The following is a 22,414-nucleotide window of genomic DNA, read 5'->3' on the forward strand; positions in this document are numbered from 1 at the left end:
GGTCACGTTCACCTATTCGAAACTTTATCCCGAAAATGTACTACAAAAACTTTACGATAGTTAAGCTTTCACTCATTTTTTTTAATACAACAAAAGATACTCCTTGTTTGAAATACATTGAAAATTAGTGAAATTTTGTATAATACTTTCACAAAAATTTCATTCAAATTTGTAAAATTCTTGGTGAAAAAACAGAAATTATTTTAATCAGGACTAAAATAGAACATAGCTTTTTATGCATTTATCCTACGTCTTTTTGATACATTTTTTAACTGCGAGCAGTTCGCTCTTGAATTGCAAAATGTAATATTAACCTCAAAATCTTAATAAGTTGCTACCGCATTTTATATCGGCAATGAAATTTTATAACAAAGTCCATGAATCACAGTAATAATACTTAATCTTAATGTTTATATTGAATGCAAATAATAACTAAAACATTAACTTATAACTAAAAATACACCAATGCTACTTTAACTTTACTCAATTTCAGAAAAGTAACATTAAACTCCTTGCACTTCACCTTCACCACAAAACAGCTGCATAAAATATATAGGCCTCCAAAAGGCCAAAAGATGAATTTTCAATCACAAAGATTAATTTTCTATTAAAAAAAATCTTTTTCGACAAATAATAGAATTTCCAACTAAATTAATTTTCAATCCACGAACAATAATATAAAAAGTATTTAAAATAAGATAGAATTCACTTAAAATCAGGCAGGTTCTACACATTATTTCAAATTTTTGTTAAAACAGATGAACTTGACACCGAATAGTTAAAGTTTTAACAAAAAAGATGAATTCTCAATCACAAAGATTAATTTTCCATTTAAAAATTTGGTTTAAACAAATAATAGAATTTCCAATTAAATTAATTTTGAATGCAAGAACAATATAAAAAGTATTTCAAATAAGATAGAATTTACTCAAAATCAGGCAGGTTCTACACATTATTTAGCAGAATCTCTCAGCGATTAAAATTATTTTATAGTAAATTATGCAAAACGTTTTTTTTCCGATCTAAGGCAAAAAAATCGAATTTGGACATATTATGTTAAGAATAATAAAAAAAAGATTAATTTTTTACCCATAACATTAATTCTCTACAAAAAAAAACTATTAGATTTCAACCAACAATGATATAATTAAAATTTCCCTTTTAATTTTTAACAAACAAACAAAAATCAAGAAAATAGTTGAATCCTTAATAAACAATATAAGATTTTAATAAAGAAAAATAATTTTCTACCAAAAAGACGAATTTGCAAAGAAAAAATTAATTTCTAATAAAAAATATAATTTTTCATTCTGAAATTGTGCAGTTGAATTCTTAATCAATTTTTAACAAAATAGTTGAACCCTAATCAAAAATATCAATTTTCAAACAAATAGTAGAGTTTTCAACTAAAAAAGATAAATTTTTAATTGAAAATATAAATATATAAAACCAGAAATAGAATAATTCCATTTTAGTTAAAAGAATTAATATTTAACAACAAACAATTAAATTTCAACAAATTATTTGAAATTTTACTAAAATAGATGCATTTGATGATACACAGTTGAACTTTCGAGCAACTAGATGTATTTTCAACCGAGAAGATTAATTTTATATAAAAAAAGACGATGTTTGAAACAAATAATTGAATCTGCAACCCAAAAATATCAGCTTTTAATTCAAAATTTCAGTGTTCCACCAAAAGTGGGATAGTTAAATTTTCAGTTAGATAATTTAATTTTTAACAAAACAAAAAAAACGGAATGTGCAACTTAATAGTTTTCTTCTTTATCACAAAGATGATTTTTCAAACAAGAAGACTGTCTTACCAAAATAACGAATTTTCGTCGAAATATGTGCACATTCAAACAAATGGTTGAATTTTCAACTACAAACGAACAATCTTTAACTTCAACTATAAATTCTCTACCAAAAATGGTATAATCCAATTTTATCTTAAATAAATTAATCTTTGACTAACTATAAAGGAACTTACAAAAAAATAGTTGAATTCTCAATCAAAAAGATGAATTTTCAAGGAAGTAGTTTTATATTTCTAACAAAAAACACAAATTTTCAACAAAATACATCAATTTTCAAACCAATAATTCTACTTTTAACTAAAAAAGATCAAGGTTCAATCAAAAATATAAAATTTTAAACAAAAATAGAATAATTCAGTTTTTCGTTCTTAAAAGTTAATATTGAATAAAAAAAAAAATTCTACAGATTATTAAGAATTTTAACTAAAATAGAAGAATTTGACACCAACAAGTAGAAGTTTTAACAAAAAAGATTAATTTTCAATCAAAAAGGTTAATTTTCTATTAAAGACATTTTTTTAAATAAATAACAGAATTTTGTAGACATTTTTATGTAAGTTGTTGGCTTTAAGGTTAGGTGAATTTAAACTAATTAAGTTGTTTCAAACATTTCGGCACACAACGGTGGCCTTCATCAGTTAGTTCTATTAAATCTGTGAAAAGTACACAATATCTTGTAGGTACGCAGTTTTACAATTGGAAGCATTATTTTTTTATTAATATCTTAGTTGTGAACTGATAAAAAATGAAAATTATTTATTTTTAAATTAAAATTTTTTTTATTAAGAACCAATGATAAATCTTGCAGTACTCTTACAAAATTATTTTATTTTAAAGAAGTACAATTGATGAGGAAACAATACCAATGTAGTCGAAAAAGTTTTGTCATCATTTTTTTATTTAATGAAACAATTTTAAATTGAAAAAGTTGTTTACAATTTATTTTTTCAGTGACGTATATGTAATTATATTAAATTTTTTATTATCTCAATCCTTTTTTGTTATTTTGCAAATAATCTGTTTGTACAAAAATTATTATTATAAATTGTAAGAAACCTTATACAGGTGTTAATTGTTTCTAACTAAATTAATTTTCAATCCTAGAAGAATATGATAAAAAGTATTTAGAAAAGTATTTATCAAGCAGGTTTTATACATTATTTAGTAGAATCTCTCAGCGATAAATTTTTTTTTATATTAAATAAGGCAAGATGTTTTTTCCCATATAAGACAATAAAAACTCGAATTCGGACATCTATGTTAAAAATAATTTAAAAAAAAAACAGATTAATTTTTTGCCCATAAAATTAATTCTCTACAAAATCGATTAGTTTTCAATCAACAGTGATATAATGCAAATTTTCCTTAAAGACATTAATTTTTAATAAACTAAAAAAATCAAGAAAATAGTTGAATCCTCGAGAAACAAGATAAGATTTTAACAAAGAAAATTAATTTTCTACCAAAAAGACGAATTTTCAACTAAAAAAAAAAATAATTTTCGATTATAAATATAATTTTTTATCCTAAAATGGTACACTTAAATTTTTAATAAAATAGTAAAATCCTCAATCAAAAAGATCAATTTTCAAACAAATATTGAAGTTTTCAACTGAAATAGATAAATTTTTCATTAAAAATATAAATATATTGAACCAGAAATAGGAATATTCCTTTCCTTGGATATTTATTCTTTGCATTTGGAATGGCTTAATAAAACTTTATCAAAAAGATCTCTTTCATATGCCAGTATTCATGGGCGTCTTCATATTCTGAATTGTTTACTTGAGTATAGATTAATATTCGCAAAGCTCTGTATGTAGGCTTTGAAGTACACATTCTCATCATAATCATCGTGACACTCGCGCTGCGCGCTCGATTTCCGACAGACATTTATAAACAGGTTTTGTTGAATCTTTTTTTCTCTCGTAACTTTCGTCATTTTTCCACACATTTTTATTTTATTTTTTTTTTTATTTTCAATGTTATTTTTCACGAATAAAATGAAAAGTACGCATCCTATCAAGAACTGATTCATAACGAAATTGTGGATCTTTTTTGACATAACAATTTTTATTAGTTCATCTTTTTTCGTATCCTACATCGTTTGTCCACAAAATGGAATTTTTTATTTTTCATTATTTTTTGTGCAATCAAATATTTGAATTTTCGATTTTTTAAGAAAATCCAAAAATTTTTTATAATAATCTTGTAGGGCTTTCAAAAAGAAATGTTTTTCTTCTTTTGACTTTTTTTCATATTGTGCGTTTTTTGACTTAATATTTTGATTTTCGTCCATTTAAAAAATGTTGAAAATGCTATAACTCTAGGAATTTTTTTATCGAAAAAGGTCATTACGATAAATTATTTGTCCATTTCAATACTATAAATATCTGTACATAGAATTTTTAAATTCAGAAAAAAGTGGTCTCAAAAATTTTCAAAATGCGCTCACTTTATGAATTTTTATCAGAAATGGCTAGTTAACGAACTCGTCCTTTATTTCAGGACCTTAAAAGAGTGTGTCAAAGATGGATTTGATCCGTTCATTTTTTCTAGAGTTAGGGATCGTCCATAAATTACGTAACGCGTTTTTCTTTTGTTTGAATAAAGACGAGCATGAAATTGATGTGAAGTTGAGAAAGACACAACGATATAAACAAAAGAAAAAAGTGTTACGTAATATATGGACGATCCCTTATCGTGTATACGGACGGACGGCCGGACGGACCGACAGACAAACGCCATCGTAAAAAACTGATTTTCGGATTCAGAGGGTCTCGAAACGTGGAGATCCGTTAAAAAACTGTGAAGTCAAATTTCCGACAATTCTAATACTTTCTCAATCATAAATGATGAGAGCGTAAAAAGACGATGTTTGAAACAAATAACTGTATTTTCAACACAAAAATATCTTTTTTCATTCAAAATTTCAATATTTCACCGAAAGTGAGATAGTTAAATTTTTAGTTAAAGAATTTAATTTTTAACAAAGAAAGGAATGTGCAACTTAATAGTTTTATTCCTACCAAAAACACGAATTTTCATCGAAATATATGCATTTTCAAACAAATGGTTGAATTTTCAACTAAAAAAGATCAATGTTTAATCTAAAATATCAATTCTCTACCAAAAATGATATAATCCAATTTTATTTTACATAAATTAATTTTTGACTAACTATAAAGGAATTTTCAAAAAAAATAATTGAACCGTCAATGAAGAAAATGAATTTTCAACCACGAGATTAATTTCCCTGTTTAAAAATACGGTTTAAAAAAATTATATTTTTAACAAAAAAAGATCTTTTTTCAAATATCATTTTTCTATCAAAAATGGTATAATCGACTTTTCTCTTAAATAAATGAATTTTTCATCAAAAAAGGAATTTTTCACATAATAATAAAATCCTCGAAAAAAGATAAAATTTCAATTAAGAAGTTTATTTTTCTACCAAAAATGACGAAGTTTTAACAAAATTCTAAATTTCTAAATACTGTATCAAAACAGATAAATTTGTTTCCAAATAGTGCAATCTTTGACGAAAAAAGGTTGATTTTAAACCAAAAGTATTAATTTTCTATCAAAACAGAAACATTGAAAAAATTTAATTATTAAGTAAAAAAGGTCAATATTGGATTTAAAATATAAATTTTCAATGAAAAATAGTAGAATCGAAATTTCTTTTAAAGAAATTGGTTTTTGACAAACTGGAAAGGAATTTTTTTAAATAACTAAATCCCTAATGAAAAACATTAGTTCTCAACTAAGAATATTAGTTTTTTACAAAAAGTTACGAATTTTCTACAAAATCTAAAAAGTTTCAAACAAATATATGATTTTCATCTAAAAAATATCATTTTTTAACCAAAAGTTATAGGAGTAGATTTTATCATTATATAAATTAATTTAAAAAAAAAATAGAAATTTGAAAAAAATAGTTGAATTTTCAATCAAAAAGGTTCGTTTTAAACCGAAACATATGAAGCTTCAATTATGAACTTAAAATTCAACAAAAAATGGGATAGTGCAGTTTTTAGTTAAAAAAATCATTTTCAACTTAAAGAAGTGCAATTTAAAAAAAAAACTGAGATCTCTACCAAAACAGATTGCAATTAAAAATATCAATACATTTTTAACCAAAAATGGAAAGTTAAATGTTCACTTCAATAAATTAATTTTGAAAAAAAAAAGAATTTCTCAGAAAAATTGTCGAATCCTAACTCAGCAAGAAGAATGATCAAATAGGACGATTAATTTTCTACTAAAAAATACGAATTTTTAACAAAATATTTTAAAGGAGATCGAATCCATTTAACATTAGGCAGATTCTGCACTTCAAGTCGCTGAATCGATCAGGAAGGGAATTATGTTGTTTTTAGATTAAACTTTAAGAGAACTATTTTTTCGTTATAAAAAAGATTCTATGTTCAAAAGACTAATTTTTAACCAATAAGATTAATGTTCTACAAAAAAGACGAATTTTCAACCAATTACTTGATTTTTAAACTATAACGGAACAGTTTTTACAAGAAAAATTTGTTTAAAATGTTCAACAATTTAGTTTTTTTTTCTATCTTCACTAGAATTGTTTCTTGGTTAAAAACTCATCTCTTTGGATAGAAACTTGATTTTCTTACTGAACATGAACACAATAAAAATGTATCTCTTTTAGTTGAAAATTAACTATTTTTTTGAAAGCTTGCCTTTTTGGTTGAAAACTCAACAATTTTGTAGATATTTTTCTTTGTTCTTTCTAAAGCTTTGCGCTCGATAATATATGCATATATGAGTATATACATCTACAACTGTAATTTGGTAGTTGTGAATTATCTTTTTCTAACGGTCCTTTGTTGAGGGCTCAACTATTTTGTTTAAAATTTGTCTTTTTTGTTTGCATTCGACTACTTGGTTAAATGTTAAACTAATTGAGTGAAAATAGATCTTTTTTGGGTTGAAGATTCATCATTTTAGTTGAAAATTTAATTCTTTCGTTGAAAATTCTTTCTTTCTTTGCTTTGAAATTAATATTTGTTGTTGATCCTTTCTCTAATTGTTTTAAGGGTGAACGACCTTTTACAAATTAATTTTTTTCGTGGAAGATTAATTATTTTAGTTAAAAATTTATCTCTGATTAAAAATTAAAAAATTTTCTTGAAATGCATTTTTTGGTTCAACTCAGCTGTTGTTGTTTTAAAATAATCATATTTTTCAGTTTTTGGTTGAAAATTTATCCACTTATTTAAAAGCCTAACTATTTTGTTAAAATGTTATATTTTTGGATGAAAAAGTAACTATTTGGTTGTAAATTCATTAATTTTTTTAAATTGAAAATTAAACTTTTTCATTTTCGGTGTAAACGGTTTTGTTAAAAATTTGGCTTTTTTAATGAAAGATTTGCATTTACAACCGAATAATTTAATTTTTAAGTAAATAGTTCAATTTTCCACCTAAAAATATAAATTTTAAACTGAATGGCCATATTTTTAAACCAAAAATATTAATCTTTAACCAAAAAGGGTTGCATTAAAAAAAAGAATTCTCAATGGAAACGTAGTGGTGAATATAAAACAAAAAGAAAATATTTTCAACAAAATATTTAAATTTTTAACCAGAGTTGAATTTTCGAACCAGTATGTAAATTTTCAACAAAGTAGTTGAATTTTTAACCTGCAAATATGGATTTTCGAAAGAAAATGTAATATTTGATATTTCAACGAATGCAGATGCTGCCAAGAGATGCATTGTAAAAATTAGGAAAAGAATTTTCAATCATAAAGATTAATTTTCTATAAGAGATTCGAATTCAAACGATAAAATTGTCATTTAGGAAATAAAAAAATTTGTCCCACTTCTTAAACTTTCATGTAAAAAAACTATTTTTCTGTAAAACAGTTATGACACCTTTACCCTCCATCTACCACCAAAAACCAGATTTTTTACAACACCTTCACCCCAAAAGATAAGTTTTCAAGTATTTATTTGTTGAAAGTGTTATTTTTAATACAAAATTTCATTAATTTCAATGTAATTTGAAATATAATAATCATTAGTTTATTTTATTATTTTAATATTTATGTTTTTCATAAACTTTAATGTGAAAAGTCCAGGGGAAAGTGGGAGACTTAACTAAGCCCGATATTCAACAATTGGCAGAAATTTGGTTTTAGTCATCTAATTTCTTTCCAACTTTGTAAGGATTTATCTACTCTTGCAATCAAAATGGATTCGTACAGTTATCATATATCGCGTTATTCATTAAAAAGTAGTGTAATGATTTTGTATAAATCGGAATAATGAAACAGTTATTACTAAAAATGTTATGACATTGAACGCATGAACTAATATTGGGAAGACTATACCAAGATTTTCAGGGAAGAATTTACCAAGTGGCAACAAGCTTATAACATGTGTTTATCTACCTATAAGGTCACCTATAATGCGCGTTCAAAAATTTTGCTAAATTGATTTATAAAAATTGTGGTGTAAAAATGCAAAGTTCATTATTTAAAAAATATAATTATCTTCAACGTGAGTTACAAAATTGTAATAAATGCTATTCATCAATATTAGGTGCAAATTAATTTTTAATAAAAAAAGCTCATTTGGAATGAAATAGTTCAATTTCATTTTCTACCAAAACATAAAATTCGTTGAAATCCTATCATAAAAGATTAATTACAGTTTCAGATAAACAACTCATCCCCTGGTGTCTTCTATTATTTTATACTAATATTTTGTAACATTCATGAAATATGTATAACATAGAAAAGATAGGATTTTGATTTATTCTTTTTTATAAAAAAAAACAAATAGGAGCGCGCCATGGCGCGCGCAAGACTGTTAGTATATTTTAAAAAGAAAACTGAAAGCAGAGGATCGACTTTCAAAAGAAGCGGAAGAAAGTGACTCGCTGGATTGCAAATGAACATGGAAAATGGTGTATTTTCGCATTTTTAAATGTTAAATTTAAACTTTTTCGTGTTGTAACAATTTCGAATCCCATAATGTTATTTTTTACCTAACCTATAACTAATAACGAAAATTCTGAAAATTCAAACAATAAGGCTGTATTCTGAAAATGAAGCATATTTAACGTTAAAATTCAAGTTCTTAAACTGAAGGCCTAAACATTTGCAAATTTTACAGTTACTGTTGTATAAATTGTATTGGCATCTTAAAAGAGTATAAATAGTTCCTAAATTAGTTCTTAAATTTTCGGAAGTTTACCTTTTTTACATACCTAGATGTCAAAAAAGCCTACCCGATTTTTTCAAGTTTTAATCACTTATTTTCTAAGAGAAAATCACCCCCGTTTACCAGTGACTGGAATGGATTAGAAAAAAATCGCCAAGACCCAAGAATAAAAATTGGATGTACAGCGAATTTTTAAATTTTTCATTGAGATTATCTTTAACTCTGTAATATCAAAAATTTCCATGCATATTTTTTTTATTAATACTGTAGGAAAAAATGAACAAGATCGAGCGCCGAAATTATAATTAGAACAAATTTTCTCTAATTCTATGGGGACGGCTGAAATATCCCGAAAAATATAATTCCCGACTCAGTAAAACTCTGTCCCGAATAATAAAATTGCAAAACTAATAAAATTCCTGAACAGTTTATAATATTAACGAATTTGAAAATTCCGCAATAATAAAACGCCCGAAATAAAACTGTTTCTTAATCAATATTAATTATTTATTAAAAATACGATAATAAAATATTTTTATCAAATATATTTTTGTTTCATTTTTAAAGTGTTAAAAATTATTTGTATCCATTTAAAGTTAAAATAATACAAAAATTTTATCGGCAAATTAATATAAAAAACACGTGTTTTTTAATCAACATTTCGATTTTTCGGAAGAACTTTTGTGATTTAAAAAGTAGTATATACATTTTCAACCAAAATATCTTATCCAGAAATATATTATGTTTTAATTATTTTAATTTTTAATATAAACAATAATGTTTAAACACTTCAAACATTAAAAAATTGTTTCTTTGGTATAAATATTTGATTATATCAATTAAAAAAAATATTTGTCAAAGAAAAATGTTTCAGCACTTGTTGATCTCGCTATTTCTTTCTATAATAATTTGTTTTTAATTAAAAATATGATTTTTCAAGAAATTTTTTTTTAATTAAAAAAAAAGACTGTACCGAAAACCTAGATCAGGCTTCAGATCTGAAAAATGCAAACAAATGTCAAACTTTTCTAACCTCAAAAAATCATTCTACTGCTTTACCGTCATATTTTACGAAGAATGAGAAAACAACATGATCATGAACAACTCTCGAGTCGGTAATACAGAAAAGTACTTAGCAGCAGTGTTCCCTCTAGTTCTCTGGTTTCTCCCAGAATGACGCTTCTGTTCCTAAATAGGTGTAGGTGACAAGTAGTTTTCTCGCAGAACAAACTACGGTGTTGATAGAGAGTTATTATTGCAAATTGAGTAGTTTTGATCGCGATTATTCACTATTAGGAAGACCATGTTAACATGGCTGTATAACAAAGGAAGAATATCGAGTAGACGCTCCGAAAACTCCAAAATGGCCTCGTACACTCTGTAAGTTCAAGACTTATCAATTTTTATTGTTTTAAAAGAAAACATAACAATTTGTCCAATATTTCTTCATTTCTCTCATCAGCGGATATTTCCGTCCAATTCGCCATCAAATTCAACTCTCGGTATCTTGAAAATTGATTTTTGAAGCTTCTTTAAATGATGCGGAATTGAGTGATGAATTTGTATCCGTTGACCGCTGACGTGTCACCGGCTAGGCACCAAATTTAATATAAACCGGCGCGATGTAGATATTGTAGATGTATGGATTATAATTTATTTTAATAGCAGAGTCGGAGCTCAAATCGTTCCCCGACAAACGCAAACAAATTTGTCTAATTTTAGAACAGGCCGAAGAACACGAGGGTCAGTTTCGTCATTTTTACTCACTGACGGAAGCATATTTTTTTTTATTTATCAATTATCACTTGGCAACGTCTACATATGTAATATTATTTTTTAATTTAGACCAAAATATTTAGTGCCTGCCTTATGTTTTCGAAAATTCTTCCTAATATCCAGATTTTTGTATTCTTCTCATAACCGGAATCAGCGGCAATTAAAAAAAAAAACTTGTACATGTATGATTGGTCTATTATTACCGCTCTTCTTTTTTTTCGTAGATAAGCCTTTCTTTTATCTATGTTATGCTTTACTCTCTAGAAAATGGTTTGCTCTTCAATTTCATACTCACCAAGTGAAATATTATTTATAACAAGCAACCAGAATATGAATTCGCGTCACTGATTAAAAATGGGTATCTAATTATTACTTTATTTTATTTGCCTTCTTTTCTTTTCTCTCACGAATGTTTTCTTCTTGCAGAATTGGAATTTTTTTACTCTGCTGTACAGTCTTGGTAACAGCGGTTAGCAGAGATAATTTTAAATCCTGTGACCAAAGTAGCTTTTGCAGGTAAATATTACACTAAATGATCAGATTTTTAGTTTTACTAATCAGGTGGTCTAAAATCTTTTTCTCGATTTTTAATGCATATCGCTCCAAGTTTGTTTGAATTCACACAAAAAAACTGCGTTAAAAAATTATATTTAGAGATTCCGCAAGCCCCATCAAGTTTAACACGTATTTCTCATTAAAACAATGTTTTTGTCAATTTTATTCAGAATCGACAAAATTTGCTGAATCTAGTTAAAATTAAATATTTTTCTTCCATATTTACCATAAAATATGAATAAAAAATGACTAAATATCTTCAAATTATACTGCCGAGAACCTTAAATTATATTGTTTTCAACAAATAAAAAATATTTCAGAAAAATTTCAGAAATAATTCAAAAGATTTCAAAGATTTAAATAAAATTTCCCAGAGATTTCGAACATTTCATAAAGATTTCAAAGGTTTCAAAGATTTGAAAAAAGCGTGTACATCAAATTTATAAGATTTTAAACAAATCCAAAGATGTTAAAACATTCAAAAGATTTAAAAAATGTATAATAAACCAGATTTCTAAGATTTCATGAAAATTTCATAAAGATTTCTTAAAGATACAAATATTTTAAACGATTTAAAATCGTTCTTTGATTTAAAAACGAATACGAAAGTTTTAACAAATATTTCAAAGATGTTAAAATATTTAAATGATTTCAAACGAAAACAAAGCTTACACAAATAAATATTAAAGAAAACTTTCACAAATATTTCAAAGATTTCTGAAAAATTGCAAGATTTAAAAATATTTTACAAAGATTTCAATGATTTCAAATATTTTACAAACATTTCAAATATTTTAAACGATTTCAAATATTTCTTTAATTTCAACGGAATATGAAAGATTTGACGAATATTTCGAAAATTTCAAAGATTTTATCAAATATTTTATAAAAAAGATTTCATAAAAATTTCAAGATTTAAAGGTTTTCAAAAATTTCAATGTTTTCTTAATTTTCAGGTGATATCCGAAATATGAAAATTTTCAAATGCTCTTAAGCTAATTTCAATTATTTTTCTACAATATCGAATAAGCTTATGAACATAAGTGTGCATATTTTTGTTATCACATGAAAAGAACCTAAAATTGTAATAAAAAGTTGGAAAAATTTCAAACTTTAAGTTCTTGCGCTGCGGTAGGAAATTATTTTACGCTTATGCTCATAAGCTTTTTCGATACTATGGAAGCATAATTTAAAAATTATCCTGAGAGTATTAAATAATGTAGATTTTTTCGGATATTACCTAATATTCAATAAAAAATTAATATTGAAACTATTTTTGCACAATTTACTTTAAAAAAAGACAAGTTGGCTACTTTCTGAGCTCATTTTATACATAAATTTCAAGGCCATTCAACCTTTTAAAGGTAAAAATTTTAGCTCTGACATAATTAAAATAAAGAGAACTTAGTCGTAAAAAAGGAAGTGAACGCAAAGTTCTGACTGATAGTGTAAGTTTTTTTTATAGAGACCCAAAAAAAAACACATAAGTTCTAATACATAGAACATTACTTTATACTGATAACTAGATGTTTACAAAATGTTTTCAAACAATTTATTTTTTTTTAGCAATTTACTCTTAGCACAGTTAGAAAGTTGCGTTTTTTTCGATTTTTTCAAGTTTTTTTACTCTAAGATGGTTGAAATTGTTAATTTTATTATTAATAAAATAATACAATAATTGATTAAATTTAACAGAAATAATTGTTTAAACAATTTATTAATATTTATAATAATGTATTGTCCTAATTCTACAAAGTTGCAATTTTTTCTAAAAATTAAAATTTTTCTTCCTAAGAGAGGAAGCTTTGTAATGATAACAATTACAAAAAAAAAGGCAAATATAATTAATCCTTCCTCAATTTAAAAAATGTGCAATACAATATTCAGCGTGGCCGCTGGACCGGGAATTTTTTAAAACCGGGAAATGACAGTTAATTTTTTTTTGCCCGGGAATTTTCCAAACTTGTAGAAGAAAAATCTGCCCATGTTCGATTTCAAAAGTTTTTAATTAATTAGTTGAATTTTTATGTTTTTCAATTATGCTTACATTTAGCTTACAATGCGTTATTCAAAATTTTTTTACTTTAAAAATTTGCTATTAAAAATTTTTATTTTTAAGCTTACATTTATAATTTAAAGAATTTTTAAATGCTTTCTTAAAGAAATGAACAAATATAAAATAAAAGCCTTTGATGTTGAAAATTTTTGATAAAAAACATTTTTATTTAATAAATAAATCCATTTTTTTAATTTATCTGTATTTTAAGTAATAAAAAATGTACAAAAACGATTTGACAAAATGATTTTCAATCAGTTCAAAATTTAAGAATTTTCAGATTTTAACGTTAAAACTTAAACGGTTTCAATTTGAAAGTCTTAGTCATTAAACAAATGAGAACGTGTGACTGAAAGTTTATAAACTATTTTTAAGTTTAAAATAACTTCATAATAATATATTGTTAAAGAAAGGATTTTATTACATTTGAAACATTAAACTATTTAAAAAGAAAATAATTGAATTTCTAATTTAAGAAGTGTTCAGTTAAAATTTTTTCCATTTTTCAATATTTAATGTTTCTAGCTTAAAATGCCTTAAAATTATATAATTTAAAAAAATTTTAAGTTCATTGATTAATTTTTTAATTTGGAGCATTGAAAATGATAACATGCATTTATATTTTTTATATTGAAAAACGTTAAAACTTTTAATTTTATACGCGTAAATTATTGAGCATTTGAATACAACATTTTTCAATTAAAAACTTTTAAATTTCCATTTTAAAAGTTCAACATTTAACAACTCCACTTTGAGTGATTTCATTTAAAGCTCAGTTTTTATTACCTCAAGTGGAAAATTTTTTAGCTTGAGTGTTCTATTTTTTAAATTTTATTTGTTCAAATTTAATTTGCGATTAAGATTGACTAAAAGTGACTGAAGTTCTCTTGAATTCAAAAGAATTCTATAGAATTTAAAAGAATTCCATGTGAATTTAGACAAATTGCAACTAAAATTCAAACGAATTGAAACAAATACTTTGATTTCCGTACATCTCTTGAAATATGCGATATTTTAAATTAGAATAGTTGAATCTTGCGAGCAATTCTCTGAAATAACGTTTGAAATTTTCCAGACACCTCTTTTTTCATGACTGTTAAAGTTAGCTTTAAAATGAGTCCAAGAACATTAAAAAATATTGATTATTACGGAAGTTATTGAACATTGAAGGAAATATTGAGATTTATTTTATTTTTGCAAAATCTACTCAAGAAATATACAAATTAACTTCATCCTAGACTCATTTTGCACAGCATTTTAAGAGCAACAAGTTGCATATGCTGAAAAATTATTTTCAATGTTCTATTTAAAATAAATACTCTAAAAAATAATTGAAGCTGAAATATTTTTACACATGTTGAACATGTGAAAACCGGAAACATAAGCATCAGTTTTTATCTAAAATTGGGTTCGGTAAAAAAATATATAGTCATGACTGCAAAGTTGACTGTTCTAACTTGAAAAATTTAAAGTAAAACGTTCAAAATTGAACAAATTGAATTTCATATATGTACTGGAGTTCTGAGCAGTCTATATTTTTTTGTTATCCTATTAATAGAAAAATTTACAAATGTTAATTGAAACAATTTCAAACTAAACTATCATTTATTTTAAAATGGGATAAATAAAACTTTCATAAAATATTTTTACGCTGAATCTATAGAAATTAAATATTTTTTAGGTTCAAATATGATTTTATACGCTCAAACTTCAATTACATTTAATTTCAGTTTAAGAGTATTAAAGAGTGTAGTTTAAAATTTGCGTTCAAAGTATTGATTATAATTTTATTATAATTTATATAATATATAGGTATTATAATGTTTTTATTTAAAAAATATTATTTCTTCATATTGCCTACGAAACAAGTATACACAATAACAAAATTCTTAAACGCATGAAGCATTTAACGTTATTCAAAAATATAACATTTCTTATAAAAAGGTTTTTTTCGGAATAAAAATGAATGTTTCAGTTTTATTGTTCAGTTTTAAAGACTTTCGGGTGAAAAAAATAATAATATGCAAAAAAAAACAAGAAAATCGCTTGATCTGAAAAGAGTTCAATTAATTTGTATGAAATTCCGTAAATTCCAAAGAATTCAGGATACAGTAATCAAAGTTCAGGGTGAATTCCAAATGAATTGCGAAAAATCCAAAATATTTCGGTGATTTCAGTAAAACTTAAGTGAATTTAGATTTGAATAATTTTTAGTTTATATTTCTTCCTTTCTAAATTTTTAACTGAATATTATAATTTTTTAAAGAAAAAAGGGCAATATTCAACCAAAAATGGAACAGGTTACATAAAAAATAATTCATGTGAATAAAAAAAAAATTTCAAATCCAAAAAAGTCCATTGAATTCAGATAAATGAGAGTTAATAGAATATCTGATGAAATACATAAGATTTCAAGATTAACCTAAAAGCCTTCAGGATGAATTATAAACATTAAAAATCAAAAAAAGTTCTACCATATTCAGTGAATTTCTAGAGAATTCAAAAAATTCAGAGTGAATTCAAAGAGGTCAATAGAGTTAATAAGAATTAAATAGAAAAAGGCGATAAAATAAGTGATAATAGATTACATCCTTTTTATGTAAATTATAGCTGAAAACACATTTTAAAGTGCTATAGAAATCTTTGAACTAAAAAAAATGTATATTTTCGAAATTCAAGATTTTTCTCACTAGTACGAATATTTTAAATTTATTCATTGAAGAGATTTTTTTTATATTTCAGAAGAAATTCTTTGCTTATTATTCCAGGAAAAAGTATTACGGGACATTTCAGATAATTATTTCTAATGAATTAAAAAATTTTCTCATTCGAAGCCCGATAATGTGGTCGAAAATTTGATATTTTGTTTCCTAAAATTTAACAACTTTTTTACCAAAAAAAGAAGTTTAAGAGGGTATTAAAAATTTTTTAATTCTGCTTAATGAAAGTGAAATATAACTTGAATCTTTTTTTATTATATGGTTTTGGCCAGATAAAATTAAATAATAAAATATCTTTTTCGTTTTTCCTCTACTGACTTAAGTTCCTTTTTAATCGATATTTAGAAAAATTCGGCTGCATAACGTTTTTGCCCAACGCCGGTGGGTCTCATCAGCGAAAACAACATTTTTTAAACTAAAAAAAAAGCTTTTATAAATGAATCGAAAATACAAAGATGATTTTAATACTTCACTAAATATAATGTTCACTAAAGTATTTTTAATGAATTTATAGAACTTTGTTTTTCAGATTTTAAAATGTTGATTTTGCTGATGAGGCCCATCGGTGATGTGCAAAAACTTTACATAGTCCAATTTATATGAATTTAGATTAATAAAGAATTTTGGCCCGTAGAGGAAAGACAAAAAATATCTTTTATTGAGAGTGTCTACTCTTCTGGAAAACCTGGAAACGTCAGGGAATTGTAGGATAAAGTCTGGAAATTTTTTCGACGGCGTATCTAATTTTTTTTTATTGTAACATAAAATTAAATAACAATATTTTTCATTTGTAAAAGTAGCTTTATATTACTCGATATAAATATTTTATCAAAAATTCGTTTTTTTTTAAATAATTTTTTTAACTGGAAATTTAATTACTATTATATTTTTGATTGAAAACGTATCTTTTTTGTTAAAAATTCAACTATTTGTATTTAAAAAATCATGTTTTTTGCTGAAAAATCGTTCTTGTTGTTTGAGAAAATTAAAAAATGGAAATAGTTTGATGGTTGAAATATCAACTATTACATTTTTCATTAAGAATTAATTGTCTTTGTTAGAATATATCTATTGTGCTGAAAATTCGTTTTTTTGTGCTTGTTAATTAATTGTTTTAACTGAAAATTTGACTAATCCAGTTGAATATTCCATAATTTTAATTTAAAAAAGTATTTCTTTGCTAAAATTCATGTATTTCATTGAAAATGGAACTATCTCTTTTTTTATTTTAATTTTTGCTATAATTTAAACATATTGTTAAAAAAATATGTTAAAATTAACATTTAATGATAAAATGCACTTATTTTTAGCATTTCATAATAAATAAAAATTACATTCATTCAAATTAAATAAAAAGCATGAAATTGGTAGTACGATTACTAGGATTAAGGTCAAGATTACTAGGACGTTTAGCTTATATTATTTTAATTAAAAATACATTTTCCTTATCATTGACCTATTTTATTGAAAATTCGTTTTTGTTTTTAATTGAAAATTTAACATAATTTTATATGAAAATTCATCTTTTGGGTTTTAAATTTAACTATTCTAGTTGGAACGTCATCATTTTCTTTGAAAATTCCATTTTTGGTTGAAAGTGTATCTTTTTTAGTTAAAAACTCGTCCATTTTGGTAGAAAATTCATCTGTCTGGATGAAAATTTAACTATTTATTTTCAATTTATCTATATTGTTGAAAGTGCAATATTTTGACGGGAAATGTTTGAAATTTAAGTCGTTAAAAATTGAATTAAGTGTAGTACGCACATTAATTTTTCTTAAATGTATATGTTTCCCTTTTTTTGTGAAAAATCTCTTTATTTGCTCTGTTTTTACGGGACGTCTACTCATTTGGAAAATATCTTACAATGAAATTATTAATATGTTAAATTTGCACTGAATTTTCACTATATAAATAAGAAAGTATTCATAGACTTTGAGAACAAATTAAGGAGATGAATAATTATATTTTTAGTTAATCAATGGTGACATTTAATCTATAGAAACATGTACCATACTGAATTTTCGTATCCTTTAATAAAATTACTTTCAAGAATGAAAGAAAATAGTTATTTCATTTTACTTATGAATAGTACTATTCAATATAACAAACTGCTGAAATTGTATACATACTCTTTAATGGTTTAAAAATATAATAATAAATTGTACCTGGAAAATCTTGATATACCTGCAAACAACGTGTAATTGTCATGGATTTTTTTTCAGGAGTTGAGCAGATAGTATATTTGTTATAACTTGATATTGTTTAAATTTTGCAGACGATGTCGAAAAGTAGAGCCTGGAAAGACGCCTTATGAACTTTTGTCAAGCACCGTGTCTTATAATCAAACCACTCTAAGTGCTGATCTTTTCAATAAGGATACAGGAATTGTGTACATCTTAAAATTAACAGCTCTTCGCGACAATACGTTCAGGCTTCACATCAATGAAAAAGCTCCACTGCATGCAAGATACGAAGTGGAACTTGCCCTTCAAGCAGAGCCTCAAGTTTCGAAGATCGACTCTATTGAAAAATCAGAAGAGTCCATAACAGTCAAGAGTGGTCCCAACAAGGCTGTTTTGTCCGTTAAGCCTTTCAAAGTCGATTTGTACTCTCAGGACGAACTTGTCATTTCTGCAAATGCTCGAGGCTTAATGCGCTTCGAACATATCAGAACGAAACCAGAACCGTAAGAATATTTGCTTCGGTTACTTTAATTTAAAAATGTTGCAACTATAACATTTTCGATATTTCAACATGGTTAATTATTATTGCATCTTTTTTAAATTTTCCAACTTTTAGAAGTTTAGAGGGTAAAATTGTCGGATTCCATTTTTATTTTTGAGCAATAATATATTTTTTCAGGGTATCCAATGAATGGTTTTTTTCACAGGTTTCGTAGGGTTGACTACTCGGTTTTTGAGTATACACCAATTTTCAAAATATGTAGAGGCTTTTGAATTGTTTTTAAGATTTTGAACATTTCAAAAAGATTTCATGGATTTCAAAGACTTGAAAAGGATTCAAGGATTTAAAAAAGGCGTGTAGACAAGATTTCAAAATTTTCACAAAGATTTACAAATTTTTAAAACATTTAAAGGATTTTAAATATTTTAACAGGGGCACACAGTACACCAGAAGTCAAAGATTTCAAAACTTTTCAATGATTTCAAAAGGTTTTAGAAGATTTCAAAATATTTCGCAAAGATTTAAAATATTTTAATGATTTTAAAATAATGCAAAAGATTTTACAAATATTTCGAAGAATTCATAAAATTTTCATAAAGATTTCAGCAGATTTGAAATATTTCAAAACATTTACCATATTTTACACAATTTCAAACGAATACAAAAGATTTTACAAACAAAAAGTAAAGAAATATATCACAAAGATTTCAAAGATTTCATTAAGGTTTAAAAATATTTCACAATAATTTCAAGGATTTCAAATATTTTAATGGTTTCAAATATATACAAAAGATTTAATATTTTAAAGACTGCATAAAAATGTTACAAAGATTTCAAATTTAAAGATTTCAAAAAGGGTAAAGTACACCAGATTTTAAACATTTTGAAAGATTTGACAGATATTTCGAACATGTAACAAATATTTCAAAACAGTTTACAAAGATTTAATATTTTAAAGACTGCATAAAAATGTTATAAAGATTTCAAATTTAAAGATTTCAAAAAGGGTAAAGTACACCAGATTTTTAACATTTTGAAAGATTTGACAGATATTTCGAACATGTAACAAATATTTCAAAACAGTTTACAAAGATTTAATATTTGTTAAGAAGATTTTATAAAATTCGACATAGATTTCAAACATCTCACAAAGATTTTAAAACATTCAGCAGATTTCAAGGATTTTAAAGGTTTTAACCAGATGACAGAAATGACAGAAATTTCCAAGATTTCACAAAGATTTTAAATACTTCTAAAGATTTCAATGAATTCGCATAGATATCAAAAGATTTTAAATTTTCATATAGGTTAAAAAATTTTAAGGGAAATACTACAAAGATATAAAAATATTCACAAAGATTTCACAAAGACGTTTATGTTCGCGAAAAATTAAGAATTTCTTTATTTATGATTCTGCTTTATTTAGAAATTGTTTCCCAATAAAAATGAAATCTCTCATCCTTGACATGCCTAACAAACAGTTATTTGATTATTTTAAGTAAAAAAACGAGGCCTGGAAAAACTTTATTTCTTGACATGAAAAACCAAGAAAAGGCCTTGAATTTCGTCCCTAGGAATCGCTGGAAACTAGGGCGTATCGAAAAAAGTTGTTTGCGCGAAGTTCTGATATCAATAAAATCTTACTTTCAGCAGTCCAAAATACTCTCCTAAAATTTCACATAAAAATTCTTGTTGTCCGCATCGTAGATATGGCTAAAAATCTAAAAAAAACGAAGTATTTCTTCAAATTTAAACCGCAAGATTTTTTTTTTGAGATTTAAATTATTAATCAGAAAAAATAGTTTAAAGCAAATGGATTTTTACTTGCATAGCAAAAAAGTAATTACTTAATTAATTAAAAATAATCAATAAATGATTAATTAATATCAAGTAATTATTAATTATTGAATTCAAATTAATTTAAATCATTGTTTTCTATGTGGGTGCAAACTCACTTGCTTCGAACTATTTTTCTGATCATTTATATACCGAAAATTAATTTTATTCTAAAATAAAGAGCAATATATCACTTTTAAATATTTTTTTGTAATTAAAAGCCAATAAAAATTATTTTAATGTCAACATTCCTCATATATTATTGTTGCAACATATTACAAATAAATTGCCATTAACGTATATCACACATATCGTCAAATGGTCGAGGGATTTACCGTGACTAAGTAAATACCGAAAAAGTCGACTTTTTTCGATTTTTTAAAACTTCAAAGTCAGTTACGGATGGTAAAAAATTATGTTTACGGAATTATCGTTATACAGGTATACATCGGCTCGCTTTAATCTATTTTTATTAATAATTTAAACTAAAAAAAAATATTTGTATTTTAAATTTTAGGAAGTACTTCGTTTTTTTAAAAATATTTTTAGTTATATCTATGATGCGGAGACAAAAAGATTTTTTTTTTAATGAAACTTTAGGATAGTCTTTTTCACTGCCAAAAGAAAGTTTCTATTGCTACCAGAACTTCGCGCAAATAACTTTTTGTTTTTTTTCTCGATACAATCTACTGGGGACACCCTGTCAAATTTCGTTTACATTGTACCAATTCTTTCGAATATTTTCAGAAAACAAGAGCCGGAACAAGATGGGGCTGAAAAGGTGGAGGAACCGAAACCGGAAGTAGAATCTGAACATCCAGGAGATGGAGCCGATAGTGATCCAGGTGCTTGGGAAGAAAACTTCAAGTCGCATCATGACTCAAAACCTTTGGGACCCGAAGCGATTGCCTTGGACTTCAGTTTCCCTGGAGCTGAAAATGTCTATGGAATTCCAGAACATGCTGATTCCTTGGCCCTAAAATCGACAAAATCCAAAGATCCCTACAGATTATACAATTTAGATGTATTTGAGTATGAACTTAACGAGGGAATGTCTCTCTACGGAGCCGTGCCTGTTCTTTACGCACATGGGTTTGTGTTTTTTTTTCTAGTGGGGGACAGGGGCATAGACTTATAATATTGAATGGTACAATTTGGACATAGTATAATAATATTATACTATGTAAAAATTCATCATAAATAATAAACAGTAAAAAATAAATAATAAGTACAGGTATGAAATTATATTGCCAAAGATTTCAAAAAGATTTCAATGAGAACCCAAAGATTTCAAAAATTTCGGTTAGATTTAAAAGACTTCACAAAGATCTCAATTACTTCTCAAATATTATCATAAGTATTTCAATAATTTTACAAATATTACCGAATATTTCAAATCTTTCGCTAAGAGATTTAAATAATTCACAAAGATTTAAATTATTTCTAGTCATCACAGAGTGTCACCTATTTTCAATTTTGTCACCTTTTTCTCCTATTTTCGGGTTTCTCATCATTTGTCGCCTTTTTTCAGTTGAAAAAGTACAATTCTATTCAAAATTACAACTTGCACACCAAATACAGTTTTTATTACACTTTCCTAATCGACGAATCTTGAACCAAATGATTGAATTTTCAATCAAAAAAGATTAAACTTCAACCAGGAAGAGTTGCATTTTCAAACATAATCTTATATATTTTATTTGAAAAGATTAATATTTCACAAGCCATTTTAATTTTGAAGCAAGGAAGACGAATTTTCAACT

General features: G+C 25.3%; 1 protein-coding gene across 1 annotated transcript in view; it reads left to right on the plus strand.

The window, feature by feature from the left end:
• The first annotated feature begins 10,189 nt into the window (after positions 1-10,189).
• LOC117170578 (neutral alpha-glucosidase AB) overlaps positions 10,190-22,414 on the plus strand; it is a 31,583-nt gene continuing 19,358 nt past the window's right edge. The window contains exons 1-4 of the mRNA XM_033357423.1: positions 10,190-10,400; positions 11,223-11,312; positions 18,406-18,816; positions 21,399-21,743. Coding sequence (XP_033213314.1) covers positions 10,324-10,400; positions 11,223-11,312; positions 18,406-18,816; positions 21,399-21,743 — 923 coding nt within the window. The 5' untranslated portion in view covers positions 10,190-10,323. The remainder of the gene's footprint in view (positions 10,401-11,222; positions 11,313-18,405; positions 18,817-21,398; positions 21,744-22,414) is intronic.

The sequence above is a fragment of the Belonocnema kinseyi genome, chromosome 4 (assembly GCF_010883055.1).
Source record: "Belonocnema kinseyi isolate 2016_QV_RU_SX_M_011 chromosome 4, B_treatae_v1, whole genome shotgun sequence".
Lineage (NCBI taxonomy): Eukaryota > Metazoa > Arthropoda > Insecta > Hymenoptera > Cynipidae > Belonocnema > Belonocnema kinseyi.